Source organism: Rhinatrema bivittatum, chromosome 4, assembly GCF_901001135.1.
Source record: "Rhinatrema bivittatum chromosome 4, aRhiBiv1.1, whole genome shotgun sequence".
Classification (NCBI taxonomy): Eukaryota; Metazoa; Chordata; class Amphibia; order Gymnophiona; family Rhinatrematidae; genus Rhinatrema; species Rhinatrema bivittatum.
The window spans coordinates 341,456,045-341,471,450 of record NC_042618.1 but is presented as its reverse complement, the minus strand read 5'-3'; the positions used below and the strand labels follow the sequence as shown (position 1 = coordinate 341,471,450).

General features: G+C 47.6%; 1 protein-coding gene across 2 annotated transcripts in view; it reads right to left on the bottom strand.

The window, feature by feature from the left end:
- Positions 1–15,406, bottom strand: part of CASKIN2 (CASK interacting protein 2) — a 126,961-nt gene that overhangs the window by 4,633 nt on the left and 106,922 nt on the right. Inside the window, exons 19-20 of one of the 2 annotated variants that reach the window (XM_029600522.1) lie at positions 13,110–15,374; positions 872–1,220 (exon numbers count right to left, since the gene is read on the bottom strand). In XM_029600522.1, coding sequence (XP_029456382.1) covers positions 872–1,220; positions 13,110–15,374 — 2,614 coding nt within the window. Of the gene's footprint in view, positions 1–871; positions 1,224–13,109; positions 15,375–15,406 lie in introns of both variants that reach the window. The other variant, XM_029600521.1, reaches the window with a different exon arrangement.

Here is a 15,406-nt window from a genome sequence, read left to right as displayed (position 1 = left end):
TAGTACCGACAGTGAAAGCAATCTCTGTGAAATGATCCTATTTACTAGGAGCTAGGATAAAGTACTCACTCATTCATTTTATATAAACCACTGAATAGCTATCACATTGTAACAAATTCTGATTGCAATGACTTGATTGACTTAAAAATGCTGCTTACCGTTCAAAGGACTATCTTTTTGGTCAACCACCAAGACCTCTGGTGTCAGTATCTGTGTTTTAAAAAGGGGTTAATCTCACTAAAATGTCACCCTTTTTGGATCTTAAACCGCTGGTGCCCTACTGACTCCTGAAAACTGACCTTCCCCTCTTAACATAAAAAAAACAAACAAACAAAAAAACAGGAATATTTTGGTGAACGCTCAATGGATGCTGAGGGAGCTGCACACGTCCCAGCTTGGTTCTGCTGCCCCAGTTGACTTGGGCAGGTGCAGAGGCAGCAGTCACAGCCCCTGGGTGGAGGGAGGGTGTCATAGTCGTCATGCAACACCTAGCAGCCAGATTTACGGCCCCTGACAACAGTTCCAGAAGGAGCCTTCGTGCAAAGCCCCTGACTGAGGAATATTGCTGCAGTGACTGGGACCAAGTTAGAAGGTGATATAAAACAGGGGAACCTCACTCCAAGTAGTAGCAGATGAAGGCTCATGGTTCCAGATCTCAGCCCTGATTTCAACTGAGCCTGAAGCCCAAAGGAGCAAGAGAAAATGACAAGTCAAACAAACAAACCCCAAAATATGAATATTTTTAGAAAATGTCTTCCAATTCTAGGATTCATGGGAAGTCCCCTACTTATGTACTCTGCTAGTAGAGAACAATCTCTTACAGCCAGAACCAGTCTTCAATGCCCAGTTGAACCTGCACCACCTCACTCACCTGCTTTTTAACTCCTCGGCCACTAGCTTTTTTTCTGCAGCTTTCAGTGCAGCCTCCAAGGACGAATTGGTGCGATCCAATTTCTGCTGCACCAAAGCTGGGTCAGGAGCCGGACTCAGAGGCTTCATAGGCACATGGCTCCCTCCACTTTGTGATAGCCGGGTGTCAGCATTCAACTTCAAAGGACAAGATGTGGGCATCACATAGGGTCTAGGAAACTCTGGCATTGTCCCAACAGTTTTTTCGGGTATAATGGTATTTGGCACGGTCTGCATAACATGCTGAAAAACAGCTGGTGAGCCTGAAAACACTAGTTTTGTAGAGGCCACGGAGGACGGTTTTGCAGAAACTTCTGAAACAAAAGGAGATTGTTAATGATTTTTAATATATCTTTAGACTGTGGTCTTTTAACTATCTCCAGTTTCGTACATTGCAAATACAGCAAAAGACCAATACCTGGGGACTTGTTTCCGTTTTTATTTCCTGGGAATTTATTAGGGTTTATAAAGAAAAAAACTGGAGAAAAATCAGTGAAAAAAACTTTTTTCCCCACAGATTTTCCCCATATTTTTATTTTAAAACATGTATTATCTGTATTATCTTTCCCTTCTAAGCAGAGAACAAACAAATTTCCTAGTGTGTAGCCAGAAGGACTCGGGACCAATGGGTTTATGCTCCCCTGCCAGCAGATGGAGATAGTCAGGTTTCAAGGCTGATGTCCCTCTAGATACATCCCTGAATGACCTCAACCCGTCAGTATTTCTCCGTCTCCAGCAGATGCGGACATGCTTTCCCTATGGAGATCGCTGTACCTTTTGGAAGAAGAAATTCTACTTTTAAATTGGAGAAAAGATTGAGCGCCGCTCTCCTGCAGTGATACTTATAGGTCCCTCTGCCACTTGAGAATTCCTGAGAAAATTTCCAAGATCCCTCAGAGGTATTGCCTTGAGAAGAGGATTTCCTCCCGATTCAGAGACGTTGGAGGGGTTTCGGTAAGCCTTCCTCCGGTCTCCTTGTTTGGTGCGCCGTACCAACGTTGTTCCCGATTCCGTTGGCGTAAGGGGAAGTGGGCTTCCGAGCAGGTTGAGCGGCCCCCTGGTGGGCTAGGCCCCACTCTAGGTTTGGTCGGCACACCGCATGGTAGGCCACGGCGGAGCCATTTTGCGTGGGTTTTTGTGCCTGTATTGCCCAACACGGAGCTTCGGTATGTGCAGTGTATGTCTGCTCTGTACACAACGCCATGCACAAGCTGTGCGCACGACTTACTAGGTGCAGAATACAAGTAAAGCCAGGCGCATGGGCTGTATATGCGCCTTGCTGTGGCCTGCATAAGCGCCCAGAATCTGTGAGCATAAAATTTGAAGCGCGAGCCATCTGAACATGCAGTTACAGTCGCCAATGGCTCCAGCAGCAAAGAAACATAAGTGCCTTTCTCTCTGCGGTGCTTGTCATATTAGAGCTGCACAGTCTGACCTGGATTCTTGTTTATGTCAGCACTGTGAGGATGCCCAGGGAGAGCTTGCCTCCCCGGACTTCGCTAAGCCCGGCTCCTCCCATTCAAAGGATTGGTCAGCCACAGCCTTAACCAGAAGTACCCCGGATCTAAGTAACCCCAAGACTGGGTCATCCATGTGAGAGGGAAATTTAGCAGCACCTACCCCAGTACCTCCTGGGCTAGGCATTGGCCTGGCTGCCTTCTCTTGGGTGGAATTCTTTCAAGGCCTTCAAGCCTTCGTACAGGCACAGTCTGCTACCTCACTTGCCCCTGTCCGGACGGAACCTCAGCTGGTAAACCCTCCCTCTCCCAGTCCTATTGGCAGACCTCGCGGCATGCCTCACCTCACTAAGGGTATCCCTGGCAGGGACCCAGAACGGCACAGATGAAGAGGATCCAGATTCCTTGGAAGATGGGGAAATCCCCCCTGGTTTAGAACCGTATCGGATCATGTTAAGGTTTTTCCCATAGAGATGAATTGTCAGACCTTGTTTCGCAGACTCTGAAGATGCTGGGAGTTCCTGGGGCGGACTCTATGATGGAACCAAAGAAAAATCCCATTTAGATTTCCCTACGGAAAGCCTCTTGCTACTTTCCAGTACTGGAAGCCATGCAGGAGTTGACTGACCTGGAATAGCAAGTTTTAAAGGTGGACGAGCTTTAGAAACTCTGTACCTACTGGATCCGGCAACAAGAAAACATTTGCGTTTCCCTAAAGCGGATGCGCTAAGCAAACAACTATCCCAGTGGAGGGAGGAGCGGCCTTAAAAAGATGCACACGATAGGCGGATGGAGTCCATCTTTAAACAGGCCTTTGATGCAATAGCAATGACCTTACAGATTGCTTCTTGTTGTATCTGGTAGCTTGTTCGTGCCTGCTCCTCTCTCTCGAGATGGATGACTCGGAGGCGAATTCGAGAGCGGTTAAGGAACCTGCCACCACCTTTTTAGCTGACACAGGCTCAGACCTAGCCTGTACCTCGGCCAGAAGAGTGGCCTCAGTGGTGCGGAATTGGTCAGCAGATGCAACCTCCAAGGCAAATCTCACAAAGATGCCCTTTAAAGGATCACTCCTCTTTGTAAGCGAATTGGAAAGCTGGCCAGTAAATGGGGCAAATCTCCAGTACCCCGGCTACCAGAAGATAAGAAAAAGCAGTTTCAGTGCCCCTCACCCATGAGTAGTCGATACAGGGGTTCCCAACACTTTTGCCCCTACAGAAACTCAACATTTCTGATGTCTCGGTCCTTTGGGAGGTCTCAATCCTTTCGGAGTCGGCAGCCTAAGAGAGGGTCAGGCTCGGGTTCAGGTTCGTCCTGAACCCCCTAATGACGTTTTGCTGACTCACCCTTGGAATGAGGAGATGGGGGTTAACTGTCCCTTCTTCTACCAATGGTGGGTTGAGACCACTTTGGACAAATGGGTACTGGAGGTCATACAAGAAGGATATGCACTGGAATTTCGCAGCACTCCTCAAGACATATTCATGAGATCTCCTTGCCACTCTCAGCACAAGAAGCAGACAGTGAAGACTACCCTATTAAGGCTCCTCAGGATGAGGGCTATAATTCAGTACCTGCGCCCCAGGGAAATATGGGGCATTATTCTTCTATTTCATCGTACCCAAGAAGGAAAGTTCCTTTTGCCCCATCCTGGACCTCAAGAGCATCAACAGACACCCTCGAGTAATTCATTTCCGCATGGAAACCCTACGCTCCATGATAATGGCCATACAATCAGGAGAGTTCTTAACCTCCCTGGACCTATCAGAGGCCTTCCTGCATATTCCAATCCGGCAAGTACATCGTTTCCTATGCTTTTCAGTACTGGGTCACCATTATCAGTTCCGGGCACTGCCCTTTGGCCTAGCTACCACCCCCAGAACATTTTCCAAGATTATAGTGTTCGCAGCGGCAGTGTTGAGAAAATAGGGAATTGTGGTGCACTCTCCCTTGGATGACTGGTTGATCTGGGCAAAGTCCGTGGAAGAGAGTCTCTGGATGACCAACAGAGTCACCTCCTTGCTTCAGGAACTCAGTTGGGTTGTAAACCTGGACAAAAGCAATCTCAAACCCTCCCAGTCCTTGGAATATCTAGGAGTCCGGTTTGAGTGGGAGGAGAGAAGAGGCTGGAAACTATAGGCCAGTTTGCATTACCTCAGTGGTGGGAAAATTAATGGAGACTCTGCTGAAGGAAAGGATAATGAACTATCTACAATCTGGTGGGTTGCTCGATCAGAAACAGCATGGATTCACCAGGGGAAGGTCCTGTCAGATGAATCTAATTGATTTCTTTGATTGGGTGACTAGAGAACTGGATCAGGGAAGAGCGCTCGATGTAATTTACTTGGATTTTAGTAAAGCTTTTGATATGGTCCCACACAGAAGACTCATCAACAAAATGAGAAGCGTGGGAGTCAGCTCCAAGGTGTTGGCGTGGATTACAAACTGGTTGATGGATAGAAGACAGAAGAGAGACTGAAGAGAGAATGGTGTTAAGTGGAGTGCCACAGGGATCAGTGTTGGGACCGGTTCTGTTCATCAGCTTCGTGAGTGACACTGTGGAAGGAATAGAAGGTGAACTTTGTCTATTTACGGATGATACTAAGATCTGCAACAGAGTGGATACATCGGAAGGAGTATAGAAAATGAGATGGGATTTAAGGAACCTGGAAGAGTGGTTGAAGATATGGCAGGTGGGATTCAATGCCAAGAAATCCAGAGTCATGCATCTGGGGTGTGGTAATCCGAAAGAACCTATGCTGGGGGGGGGGGGGGGGGGGGGGGGGGTGAAGGGCTGATATGCACGGAGCAGGAGAGAGACCTTGGGGTGATAGTGTCTAATGACCTGAAGTCGACAAAGCAGTGTGACACGGCGATAGCCAAAGCCAGAAGAATGCTGGGCTGCATAGAGAGAGGAATATCTAGTAACAAAAGGGAAGTGATAATCCCCTTGTTCAGGTCCTTGGTGAGGCCTCACCTGGAGTACTGTGTTCAGTTCTGGAGACCGTATCTCAAAGGAGAGAGACAGGATGGAGGCGGTCCAGAGAAGGGTGATCAAAATGGTGGGTGGTCTCCATCGAATGACTCATGAGGAGAGGCTGAAGAACCTGAATATGTATACCCTGAAGGAGAGGAGGAGTAGGGGTGATATGATACAGACCTTCAGATACTTGAAAGGTTTTAATGATCCATGGTTGTCAACAAACCTTTTCCATTGGAAACAATTTAGTAGAACTAGGGGTCACGGTTTGAAACTCCAGGAAGGAAGACTTAGAACCAATGTCAGGAAATATTTCTTCACTGAGAGGGTGGTGGATGCCTGGAATGCCCTTCCGGAGGAAGTGGTAAAGATTAAAACTGTGAAGGATTTCAAAGGAGCATGGGATAAACACTGTGGATCCCTAAAGGCTAGAGGATGGGAATAAATAAAAAAGCTTGGGGGTAACCTGCATGGAGCGGCAGATACTACCTTGGGAAGCTTGCTGGGCAGACTAGATGGACCATTTTGGACTTTTTCTGCCATCATTACTATGTTACTATGACACCAAGCAGGGCAAGGTCTTCCTCCTGACCATGCAGATAAGGAAGCTGATATCCTAAGTTCATCTGTTGATTAACACAATACGCCCAACGGTTTGGAGCTATCTTCAAGTCCTTGGTTTGATGGCGGCAACCCTGGAAGTAGTGCCGTGGGTGCGAGCTCCCTGCTGTCATGTTAGAACCCACTGTCTAAAAGCTATTTGATTTGCCTCCACTTACCAATAGAAGTATGCTCTCAGCTCCAATAGTGGCTGCAGGAAGCTCATCTGGGCAAGGGTGTATCCCTGATCCCTCCGAACTGGCTGGTCCTCAAGACAGACACGAGCCTCCAAGGCTGGGGAGCTCACTGTCAGGAATTGACGGCCCAGGGATGTTGGACCAAGGAAGAGGCCCTCTGGAAGTCCGGGTAGTCATATTGGCATGTCTATGATTCAGCCACCTATTCCAGGGTCAAGCGGTCTGCATGTCATCAGACAACACAACAATGGTAGCCTACATCAACCGCCAGGGTGGAACCAAAAGCCAGCAAGTGTCACAGGAGATAGATCACCTAATGGAATGGGCAGAAATACATCTACAGATGATCGCAGCCTCTCACATCACAGGAAAAGACAACGTCAGAGCAGATTTTCTAAGCAGGAAGAGTTTTGATCCAGGAGAGTGAGCATTGTCAACCACAGCCTTTCAGCTAGTAGTAGATCGCTGGGGTCTCCAGTCCATTGACCTGCTGGCTGAATCTCATAATGCGCAGGTTCCCCGATTTTTCAGTCGCAGAAGAGATCTGTTGACCCTAGGGATCGACGCTCTCGTTCAGACCTGGCCAGAAGAGGAGCTGCTGTACTCTTCCCTCCGTGGCCCCTCCTGGGCAGGATCATTTATGGAATCGAGTGCCATAGGAGATTAGTCCTACTAGTAGCTCCAGATTGGTCCAGGTGTCCCTTGTATGCGGACATGCGGAGACTCCTGCTGGAGCTCCCCTGTGCTTCCCACCGCACAGGGACCTATTACAGCAGGGACCAATCTTTCACAAGGATCCAACTCGATTCTGTCTTACGGTCTGGCCTTGAGAGGGCTCGCCTGATGAAGCGAGGTTATTCAGCGGCAGTAATTGCCAGCTTACTCCGCCCACAGAAGTTCTCTATGGCCCTAGCATATGTGCTGGTCTGGAGAGTATTTGAGGCCTGGTGCGAGGAATGTGGTGTTTCCCCTTGGACAGTCAAAATCCCACTAATTCTGGAATCTTTGCAGGATGGCTTTGACCCTTAACTCCTTGAAGGTCCAGATAGCGGCTTTCTCCAGTTTCAGGGGCGAGGTGAACGCACATGGCCCGTTTTCTGTAAGGGGTGAAGCACCTCTGGCCACCCCTACGGTGGCCAGTTCCCTTATGGAATCTTAATCTAGTGTTGGAGTTTTTGGCAGGGCCCTCCTTTCGGCCGCCGCACATCAGCCTTGAAACCTGATCCCATCTCCATCTGCTGGCAGGGGAGCATAAACCTGAATCCTGAATCCATCTGTCTACACCAAGGAAAATGAAATTATCAGTTCAGTAATTTCTCCATTTAAAAAAAATCCCACAAACACATATATACATCACCAATCTTATACGCTGCAAATATTTTTACGGCACGATTACACCAGGCGTCGCGCAACGAAGGGGTTTTCCCCTTTGTGCTCCCCTTCGTGCTAACCTTTGTGCTCCTTCTAATATAATTATATTTATGTTTATGTTAATAATTTAACTTTTATTAATGTTATTTAGCTTTTTGCTTTGTTTAAAATTATTTCATTATTGACGTTTAAATGTATTAGACTAAGGAATTTTACTTCCTGCTTATTCTGTTTCATTGTAAACCGGTTTGATATGCATTTTATGCAGGAAAATCGGTATAAAAAAACTAAAACTAAAATAAATAAATAAATTTCATCCTCCAATGAGGCCATGTAATGACTATTCAAGAACTGTTTTCTTATAAATCAGTCAACCTATCAATTCCCATATGCTTGAGTGAACATTAATGCCTTTGCTCTATTCCTGAATACTTTAATACAAGGTTCCACCTTCAGCTCATCCAGATGAGTATTTCAGATTGTCAGGCTCACTAGTGAGAACACACTCTCCCAGCTCTTGCATAAACGCATTAGCTACATTGATCTATTAAGTTGAGACCAAAGTGGATGTGATAGTACATATTTCCTAAGTAATGACCCAATACTAACTTGGATCTTAGTTATAACAAACACAGATACATAAGTTTACATAGCCCTGGCCATAAGTTTACATACCACTGGCAGAATTTGTAAGATGTATAGCATTTTTAAGAACACATGAATGATCAGACAAAATACAAGTCTGTTATTTTTAATGTGCTTCAAATTAAACTACTATGTATCACAGAATAGCACAATCAAACAAATGATAGCAATAAAGGAAATAATAAAATGGTCCTGTTCAAAAGTTTGCATACCCTTGAATGTCTGGGCTGATAATATACACTCAAGTTGGCACACAGGTTGAGATGGCAATGAAGTGTAGGTAGCCACACCTGTGCTTTGTTTGATTGTAATTAGTGTCTGTGTATAAATAGTCAATGAGTTTCTTAGCTCTTGAGAAACCCTTGTGCATTTCATCTAGGACTGCACTTACTTTGGTGATCACTGAAGCATGTGGATTGCAAAAGAACTGTCAAAAGATTTGCGAGCAAAAGTAGTTCAACTTTATAAATCAGGAAAAGAATATAAAAAATAACCAAAGATTTGAAAATGCCAATCAGTACTCTTCAAACTCTGATCAACAAGTGGAAAATGATGGTTTCTGTTAATACCAAGTCAGGCCAGATAGACCAAGAAAGATTTCAGAGAACTGCCAGGAAAACTTATCAGGATGCAAAGAAAAACCCACAAGCAACTTCTACTGAAATACAGGCTTCTCTGAAACAAAGTGGTGTGGGTGTTTCAGCACTCACAATAAGGAGATACTTGAACAAAAATGGGCTACGTGGTAGAGTTGCCAGAAGACTGCAAGCAGTCATTGCTGCAAAAGGGGCAATACACAATATTAAGAACTAAGGGTGTGCAAACTTTTGAACAGGACCCATGCACTGGAACTCACTCCCAACCCACCTCAGACTAGAAAGGAAAATTAGTTTCTTACCTGATAATTTTCGTTCCTGTAGTACCAAGGATCAGTCCAGGACACCTGGGTTGTGACTCCGCACCAGTAGATGGAGACAGACTAAAACTTGTGGGCGGAGCATATATGCCCCTGTGCCAGTCACAGCCCCTCAGTCATACGTAATGTCAAAGTAGAAAAGCCATAAGGCAACCATAGCTAACCATACAAACTTGCTATTTAAACGGAAAAAAATTCCAACACCCCTACAGGAACCAGACTCTCCAACCGGGAGAACGAATAAACAAGGGGTCAGCGCACTGAAAACAATAATGAGCGGACTCTCCGTTACTATAGCGCAGCACTGTGGGCGGGATCCTGGACTGATCCTTGGTACTACAGGAACGAAAATTATCAGGTAAGAAACTAATTTTCCTTTCCCTGTACGTACCAGGATCAGTCCAGGACACCTGGGATGTACCAGAGCTAACTTACCAAGGGTGGGAAGCAGAGAGTCCCGCTCGGAGTACCCTCTCTCCAAAACCCCCAGCTTCAGGAGCTTGAACATCCAACCGGTAATGTTTAATGAAGGTATGCAACGACTTCCAGGTAGCCGCCCTGCAAATCTCGAGGCGACACCTGAGTAGATTCCGCCCAAGACGCAGCGTGAGACCGCGTCGAATGAGCCCGAAGACCCACCGGCGGCGATTTTCCGCACAGAATGTACGCGGAACCAATGGCTTCCTTGAGCCAACGGGCAATGGTTGTGCGGGACGCCGCAGAACCTTTCTTTGGGCCCGAAGTCAACACAAACAGATGATCCGTCACCCGAAACGGGTTGGTAACCTCAAGATAGCGAAGAAGGGACCTCCGCACATCTAGCTTTCTCAAGTCTCTCGTTTTCGGGTCCGAAGACTCCCCAACCGCGAAAGCGGGGAGTTCAATCGATTGATTCAAATGGAAAGCCGACACGACCTTAGGAAGAAAGGAAGGAACCGTCCGCAAGGAAACCCCGGAATCGGAGATGCGCAAGAAGGGCTCCCTACAGGACAATGCCTGTAATTCCGAAACACGACGGGCCGACGCAATCGCCACCAGGAATACAGTTTTTAACGTGAGATCCTTGAGCGTAGAACGTTTCAGGGGCTCAAACGGCGCGGAACATAAGGCAGAGAGCACCCAGTTGAGGTTCCAAGACGGGCAAGGGAGGCGCAAAGGAGGACGGAGGTGTTTAGCCCCCCGAAGAAAACGGGAGATATCCGGGTGAAGAGCCAGAGAGACTCCCCGGACCTTACCTCGCAAACACCCAAGCGCCGCCACTTGAACCCGAAGGGAATTGCACACTAAGCCTTTGGCGAGCCCCGCCTGGAGAAACGCCAAAATATCGGAAATAGAAGCGGAAGTGGGATCCAGACCCCGCTCCACGCACCATTCCTCAAAGACGACCCAGACCCGAACATAAGCTAGGGATGTAGACTGCTTTCTGGATCTCAGCAACGTAGCAACGACCGCATCAGAGTAGCCTTTTCTTTTCAAGCGATACCTCTCAAAAGCCATGCCGCGAGACAGAAGTGATCCGCATCCTCCAAACAGACGGGGCCCTGCCGAAGAAGCCCCGCGAACCCCTGAAGTCGAAGGGGTGCAGCCACCGACAACTGGACTAAGTCCGCAAACCAGGGACGGCGCGGCCACTCCGGCGCCACCATGATCACGTTGGACGGGTGCAATTCTATGCGCCGCAGAATCTTGCCGATCATGGGCCACGGTGGGAACACATACAGAAGCACTCCCGCCGGCCAGGGAAGCACCAACGCATGGACTCCCTCTGCGCCCCTTTCGCGACGTCGACTGTAAAATCTCGGAGCCTTTGCGTTGTGCCACGTGGCCATCAGATCCATGTGGGGCGTTCCCCAAGTCTTGCAGATGAAGAGAAACGCCTCGTCCGCCAGCTCCCACTCTCCGGGATCCAGGCGGTGACGGCTGAGAAAATCCGCCTGTACGTTGTCGACTCCTGCGATGTGGGACGCAGCGAGATGGCTGAGATGCCGCTCTGCCCAGAGCATCAAGAGCCGCGCCTCCTCCGCCACTAGAGGACTTCTTGTCCCGCCCTGGCGATTGATGTAAGCCACGGTGGTAGCGTTGTCCGACAATACCCGGACCGCCCGTCCGCGTACTAGGGGTAGAAAGGCATGCAGCGCCAGAAGGACCGCTCTGGTCTCCAGCCGGTTGATAGACCACCGGGTCTGCGACTCTGACCACAGACCCTGAACCGACTTCCCTTGGCCCACTGCCCCCCAGCCGGAAAGACTGGCATCCGTGGACACCACCGTCCAGTCGGGCACCATAAGGGACACGCCACAGGAGAGATGTGTGGAATCCAGCCACCAGCTCAGGCTGGATCGCGCCTTCCCCTCGAGAGGTAGAGGTAGATAGAACTCCTCTGAAACTGGTTTCCAGCAGGAAAGCAATGAGGACTGCAGCGGCCGTAGATGAGCGAACGCCCAAGGGACTAACGCCAGCGTGGATGCCATAGATCCCAGAACCGTCAGGTAATCGCAGACTCGTGGCCGGTGTAGCGACAGAAGACGTAGTACCTGAGACTGCAGTTTGCATATTCGTTCCTGAGAGAGAATCACCTTGCCTCGTTTCGTGTCGAAAAGGGCTCCTGAGTGGAACGGAGCGCAACGCCAGGAAACAGAGAGCCGACAGAAAATAAAAATAAAACCCTTCTTTTTTTTTTTTTTTTTTTACAGAAAAAAACGCTGTCCCTGGTACTGAAAAGCCCTATGTCCTGCAGGGGTGAGTGAACCGGGCTCCCCGGTGTCACCCCTGACGCTGCTACTAGACCAGCCGGGTCCTCGACCCTAGCAGCGGCCTCAACCTGGGGAGGGTAGTCCCCTCAGGACCTCTCAACTCCCCAGGGAGGCAGGGCAACCGGGACTAAACTAAACAATTAAACAAACCTCAATTTGCAGAAAAAAACCCAAATAGGCCTAATAGAAAATAAAAGCCAAAAGCGAACCTGACAACAAAACCAGAATCAGGCCCGACAGGGCTGTGACCAGACCTGCACCACCTACTGGAGACAGAGTAAGACTGAGGGGCTGTGACTGGCACAGGGGCATATATGCTCCGCCCACAAGTTTTAGTCTGTCTCCATCTACTGGTGCGGAGTCACAACCCAGGTGTCCTGGACTGATCCTGGTACGTACAGGGAACCATGCATTATAAAATCCAGATCCCAGCTAAAGACTTGGCCTTTCAAACAAGCCTTCCCCCAAAACCCTTAACATCCCCCTAAAATTGTAATGTTATAATGTTTTGAACTGACTTTTCTTTGTCATTTAGACTCTCTAGTTCACCTGTTTGATATGTTCCTGCGCCTTCCTTGCTATCCTTTTGGTTCGTTGTACCCCCCTCCCCCTCCCCTGTTTATTGTAATTTCATTCCTTTAGTTTCGATGTAAACCGATATGATGTTTCGACTAATATCGGTATAAAAGTCCCTTTAAATAAATAAATAAATAAATAAATAAATGAATGAATGCATGCATACATACATAAATATTATTTTCTTTATTGTTATGGTTTGTTTAATGATTGCTATTCTGTGATGCATAGTAGTTAAATTTGAAACATTAAAAATAACAGATGTGTTTTGTCTGATCATTCATGTTTTCTTAATGCTACACATCTTACAAATTCTGCCAGGGGCATGTAAACTTATGAGCACAACTGTAAATTCCTAAGAAAAAAAATATAAAAATTGAAAAAGATGGTCTCCACCAATATTCAAGTTAGAATGGAACAGGTATGGGCCATTGCTTTATATATATATATATATATATATATATATATATATATATATATATATTATTGCCTTTTGCACCTGTTTAGGGATGGAAAAAGGAACTCTATCACATATAGTGCTACCACATTCCAGAAAGGGATGCTAATTCAGAGAGGTGGCATGCTGACTGCAGCAGCTACCAACTCACTCAGGACAGATGCTACTCTATCATTCCTCTACAGAAACTTCTACTGAGAATTGTCAGGTCACCAATATAAACCTACATAGCAAAGTGTGCTGCATACCTAGTGATATTGCCTTTTGTACAGTGGCTTTGTTGGGTATCCCTGGCTTCATTGCTGCTTTCTGTAAACTAACATCAGTGACTATCCTTGGCTGTGCTGCAGATGAGATAGATGGTTTCAAAGAGACAGATGGTTTCATCATTCCTTTCTCAAGGGACAGGATGCTCTTCTCAATCTCAGCTATTCGGAACTCAATGCTGTCATCATCAAAAACATCCCTGGTAACAGGCAGAACATCTGGAGAAAGTGTGGAAGTGCTTATGCTTGCAGCCTGGGTTTCTGAATATCGGGAAGTTGGTGCCATAGAGTAAGTTTGTCCATCCGAGCCTGGCCCCATCCCCATAGATGATTCCTTCTCTTTAAGCTTTGGTCTCCGTTTTACTGTATCTGACTCTGTTAGGTTAAAATCTGGTACTTCCAATTTTTTCCCTGGGCTAATACCATGGTCCTTCTCAGAGGATTGGGTCAGGTTTCCTAAAGTATGAGCACTCTGTATCCCATGATCTAAGTTAATGGTAGATGTGTCTACCTTGGATGCACCATTGGGTTTTGGCCGTTGTTTAATAGTCAGATTGCCTTCCTCTGCGAACGGGATACACTCATTAGAACTATTCTGTGAGGAAGAGGAAATTCCAGCTTCCTCTCTTCCAATTTTGAGTTCATCCTCTGTATCAGACTTAACATCATCCATGATAATTGGCAAGGCCTCAGACCTGGATACAGCAGACTCACTGATGGTTCTCCTCCTAGTGACATTCCCATCAATGGTATCTCTTGGCTTAGCTGCAAGCTCGGCAGCACTTAGATCTAGGGTCCTTGCTCCACAAGATGGGTCCTTTTGAGCAGGATGCGTGATCTTTTGTGGACTCCCACCACTAGACACCTCCAACATAGCAGTTATACTCTTCACAGTTCTGGTCTTACCTCCATTGTCAGTTATGGCAGCTAGCAAAGTGGGGCCATCTCCTTCTATAGAAATAGGTTGCCCACTCTCAGACTCTGTGCCTATCTCACCTTCCATTTCCAGAGGTTGTGTGGTAGAGACCGAGCTGAGACGTTTAGGAGGTGGTGGGGGTGGGCCTTTCTTTCGTGCCCGAATTGCAAAGGACTGGCTGCGAAGCACTTTCTTGTCAGGTTGGGCATAGGTATGTGCCACCTGACTTCTGCCAGGACGCCGAGTTAAAGTAGCATAGGATTCTAGAGTACTGGGTGGCACATCCTCCTCCTCAGCTTCCCCATCAGACATGGCGTAGCGGTTTAGGCTGTGAGAGCGCTTCTTAAACTTAAAGACTTCACCATTACACTCCCCCACAGGTGGCCAAAGGACTGGGATAGCATCAGGCAGTACGGGTTTGGGAGGTGGAACTGGGGCTTCGGTGCTGCTGCTGCTGCCACAGTGGGAATGGAGATAAGAGAAAGCATGGTTTTGAGACTGTACATCTTGAGAGCACACGCGTGTTGGTGTCTTGGGTTGTTCTGGTGGAGATAAAACTGGGGCTGGATTGGATTTTAGGGTGACGTTAGGATGCATGAATACATGGGGCAGTATCCCTTTGCTTGAGATATGGGGTGGTGTGCATGGAGGTGTTGCTGGCAAGGTACTGTGAGACTGCTGCATCTGCAGTTGAGCATTAACAGGTCTGGATGGAGAACAAAGTTTCTGAGCCTGGGGACCCTGGTAATGGTCCATTCCTTCAGGAAGGTTCCTTTCCTTCAGAGGACTTTCAGCATGTCCATTGGGGTAGCCACTGATTCCATCATGAACAGTCAACTGAGAAACTGGCTTCCCATAATTTTCTTGACTTGATTTTCCGGGAGGGATCCCCAAGCTGTTCTTTGTCCTGTGAAGAATGGAAGTCCTTCCTCCACTGCTGCTGCTGCTGCTCCCGCTGCCCAAGCTCTCCTGAGAGTGGCTAGAGAGTGCTGCCCGAGTCACCACATTTTCCTGGGAATGTCCTGAGCCTCGTGAGCGGATCCCAATGCTCTCCTGGCTGCGTGAGATTGCTTGGGTGCTCTTAATATCAAGTGTCTCCTGGCAGCTGTTGGACATGGCGGTCTGAAGCTCATAGCTTAGCTCACTGTCTTGGAATGTTAACATCTTGGGTGACTGAGGCAACTGGCTCTCCCCGTTCTCCAGGGATTCAATGGTGACAATGTCCAGGGAGCCAGGGACCCGTCGTCTCAGTATCTTCCCATCCACTTGGTTCAGACTCTTTCGGATATCTGCAAGTTTCTTAACCGCCAGCATGATCTTCTTCTGGTGGCCTAAATACAAAAAAATGAGAAAAAAAAACGTT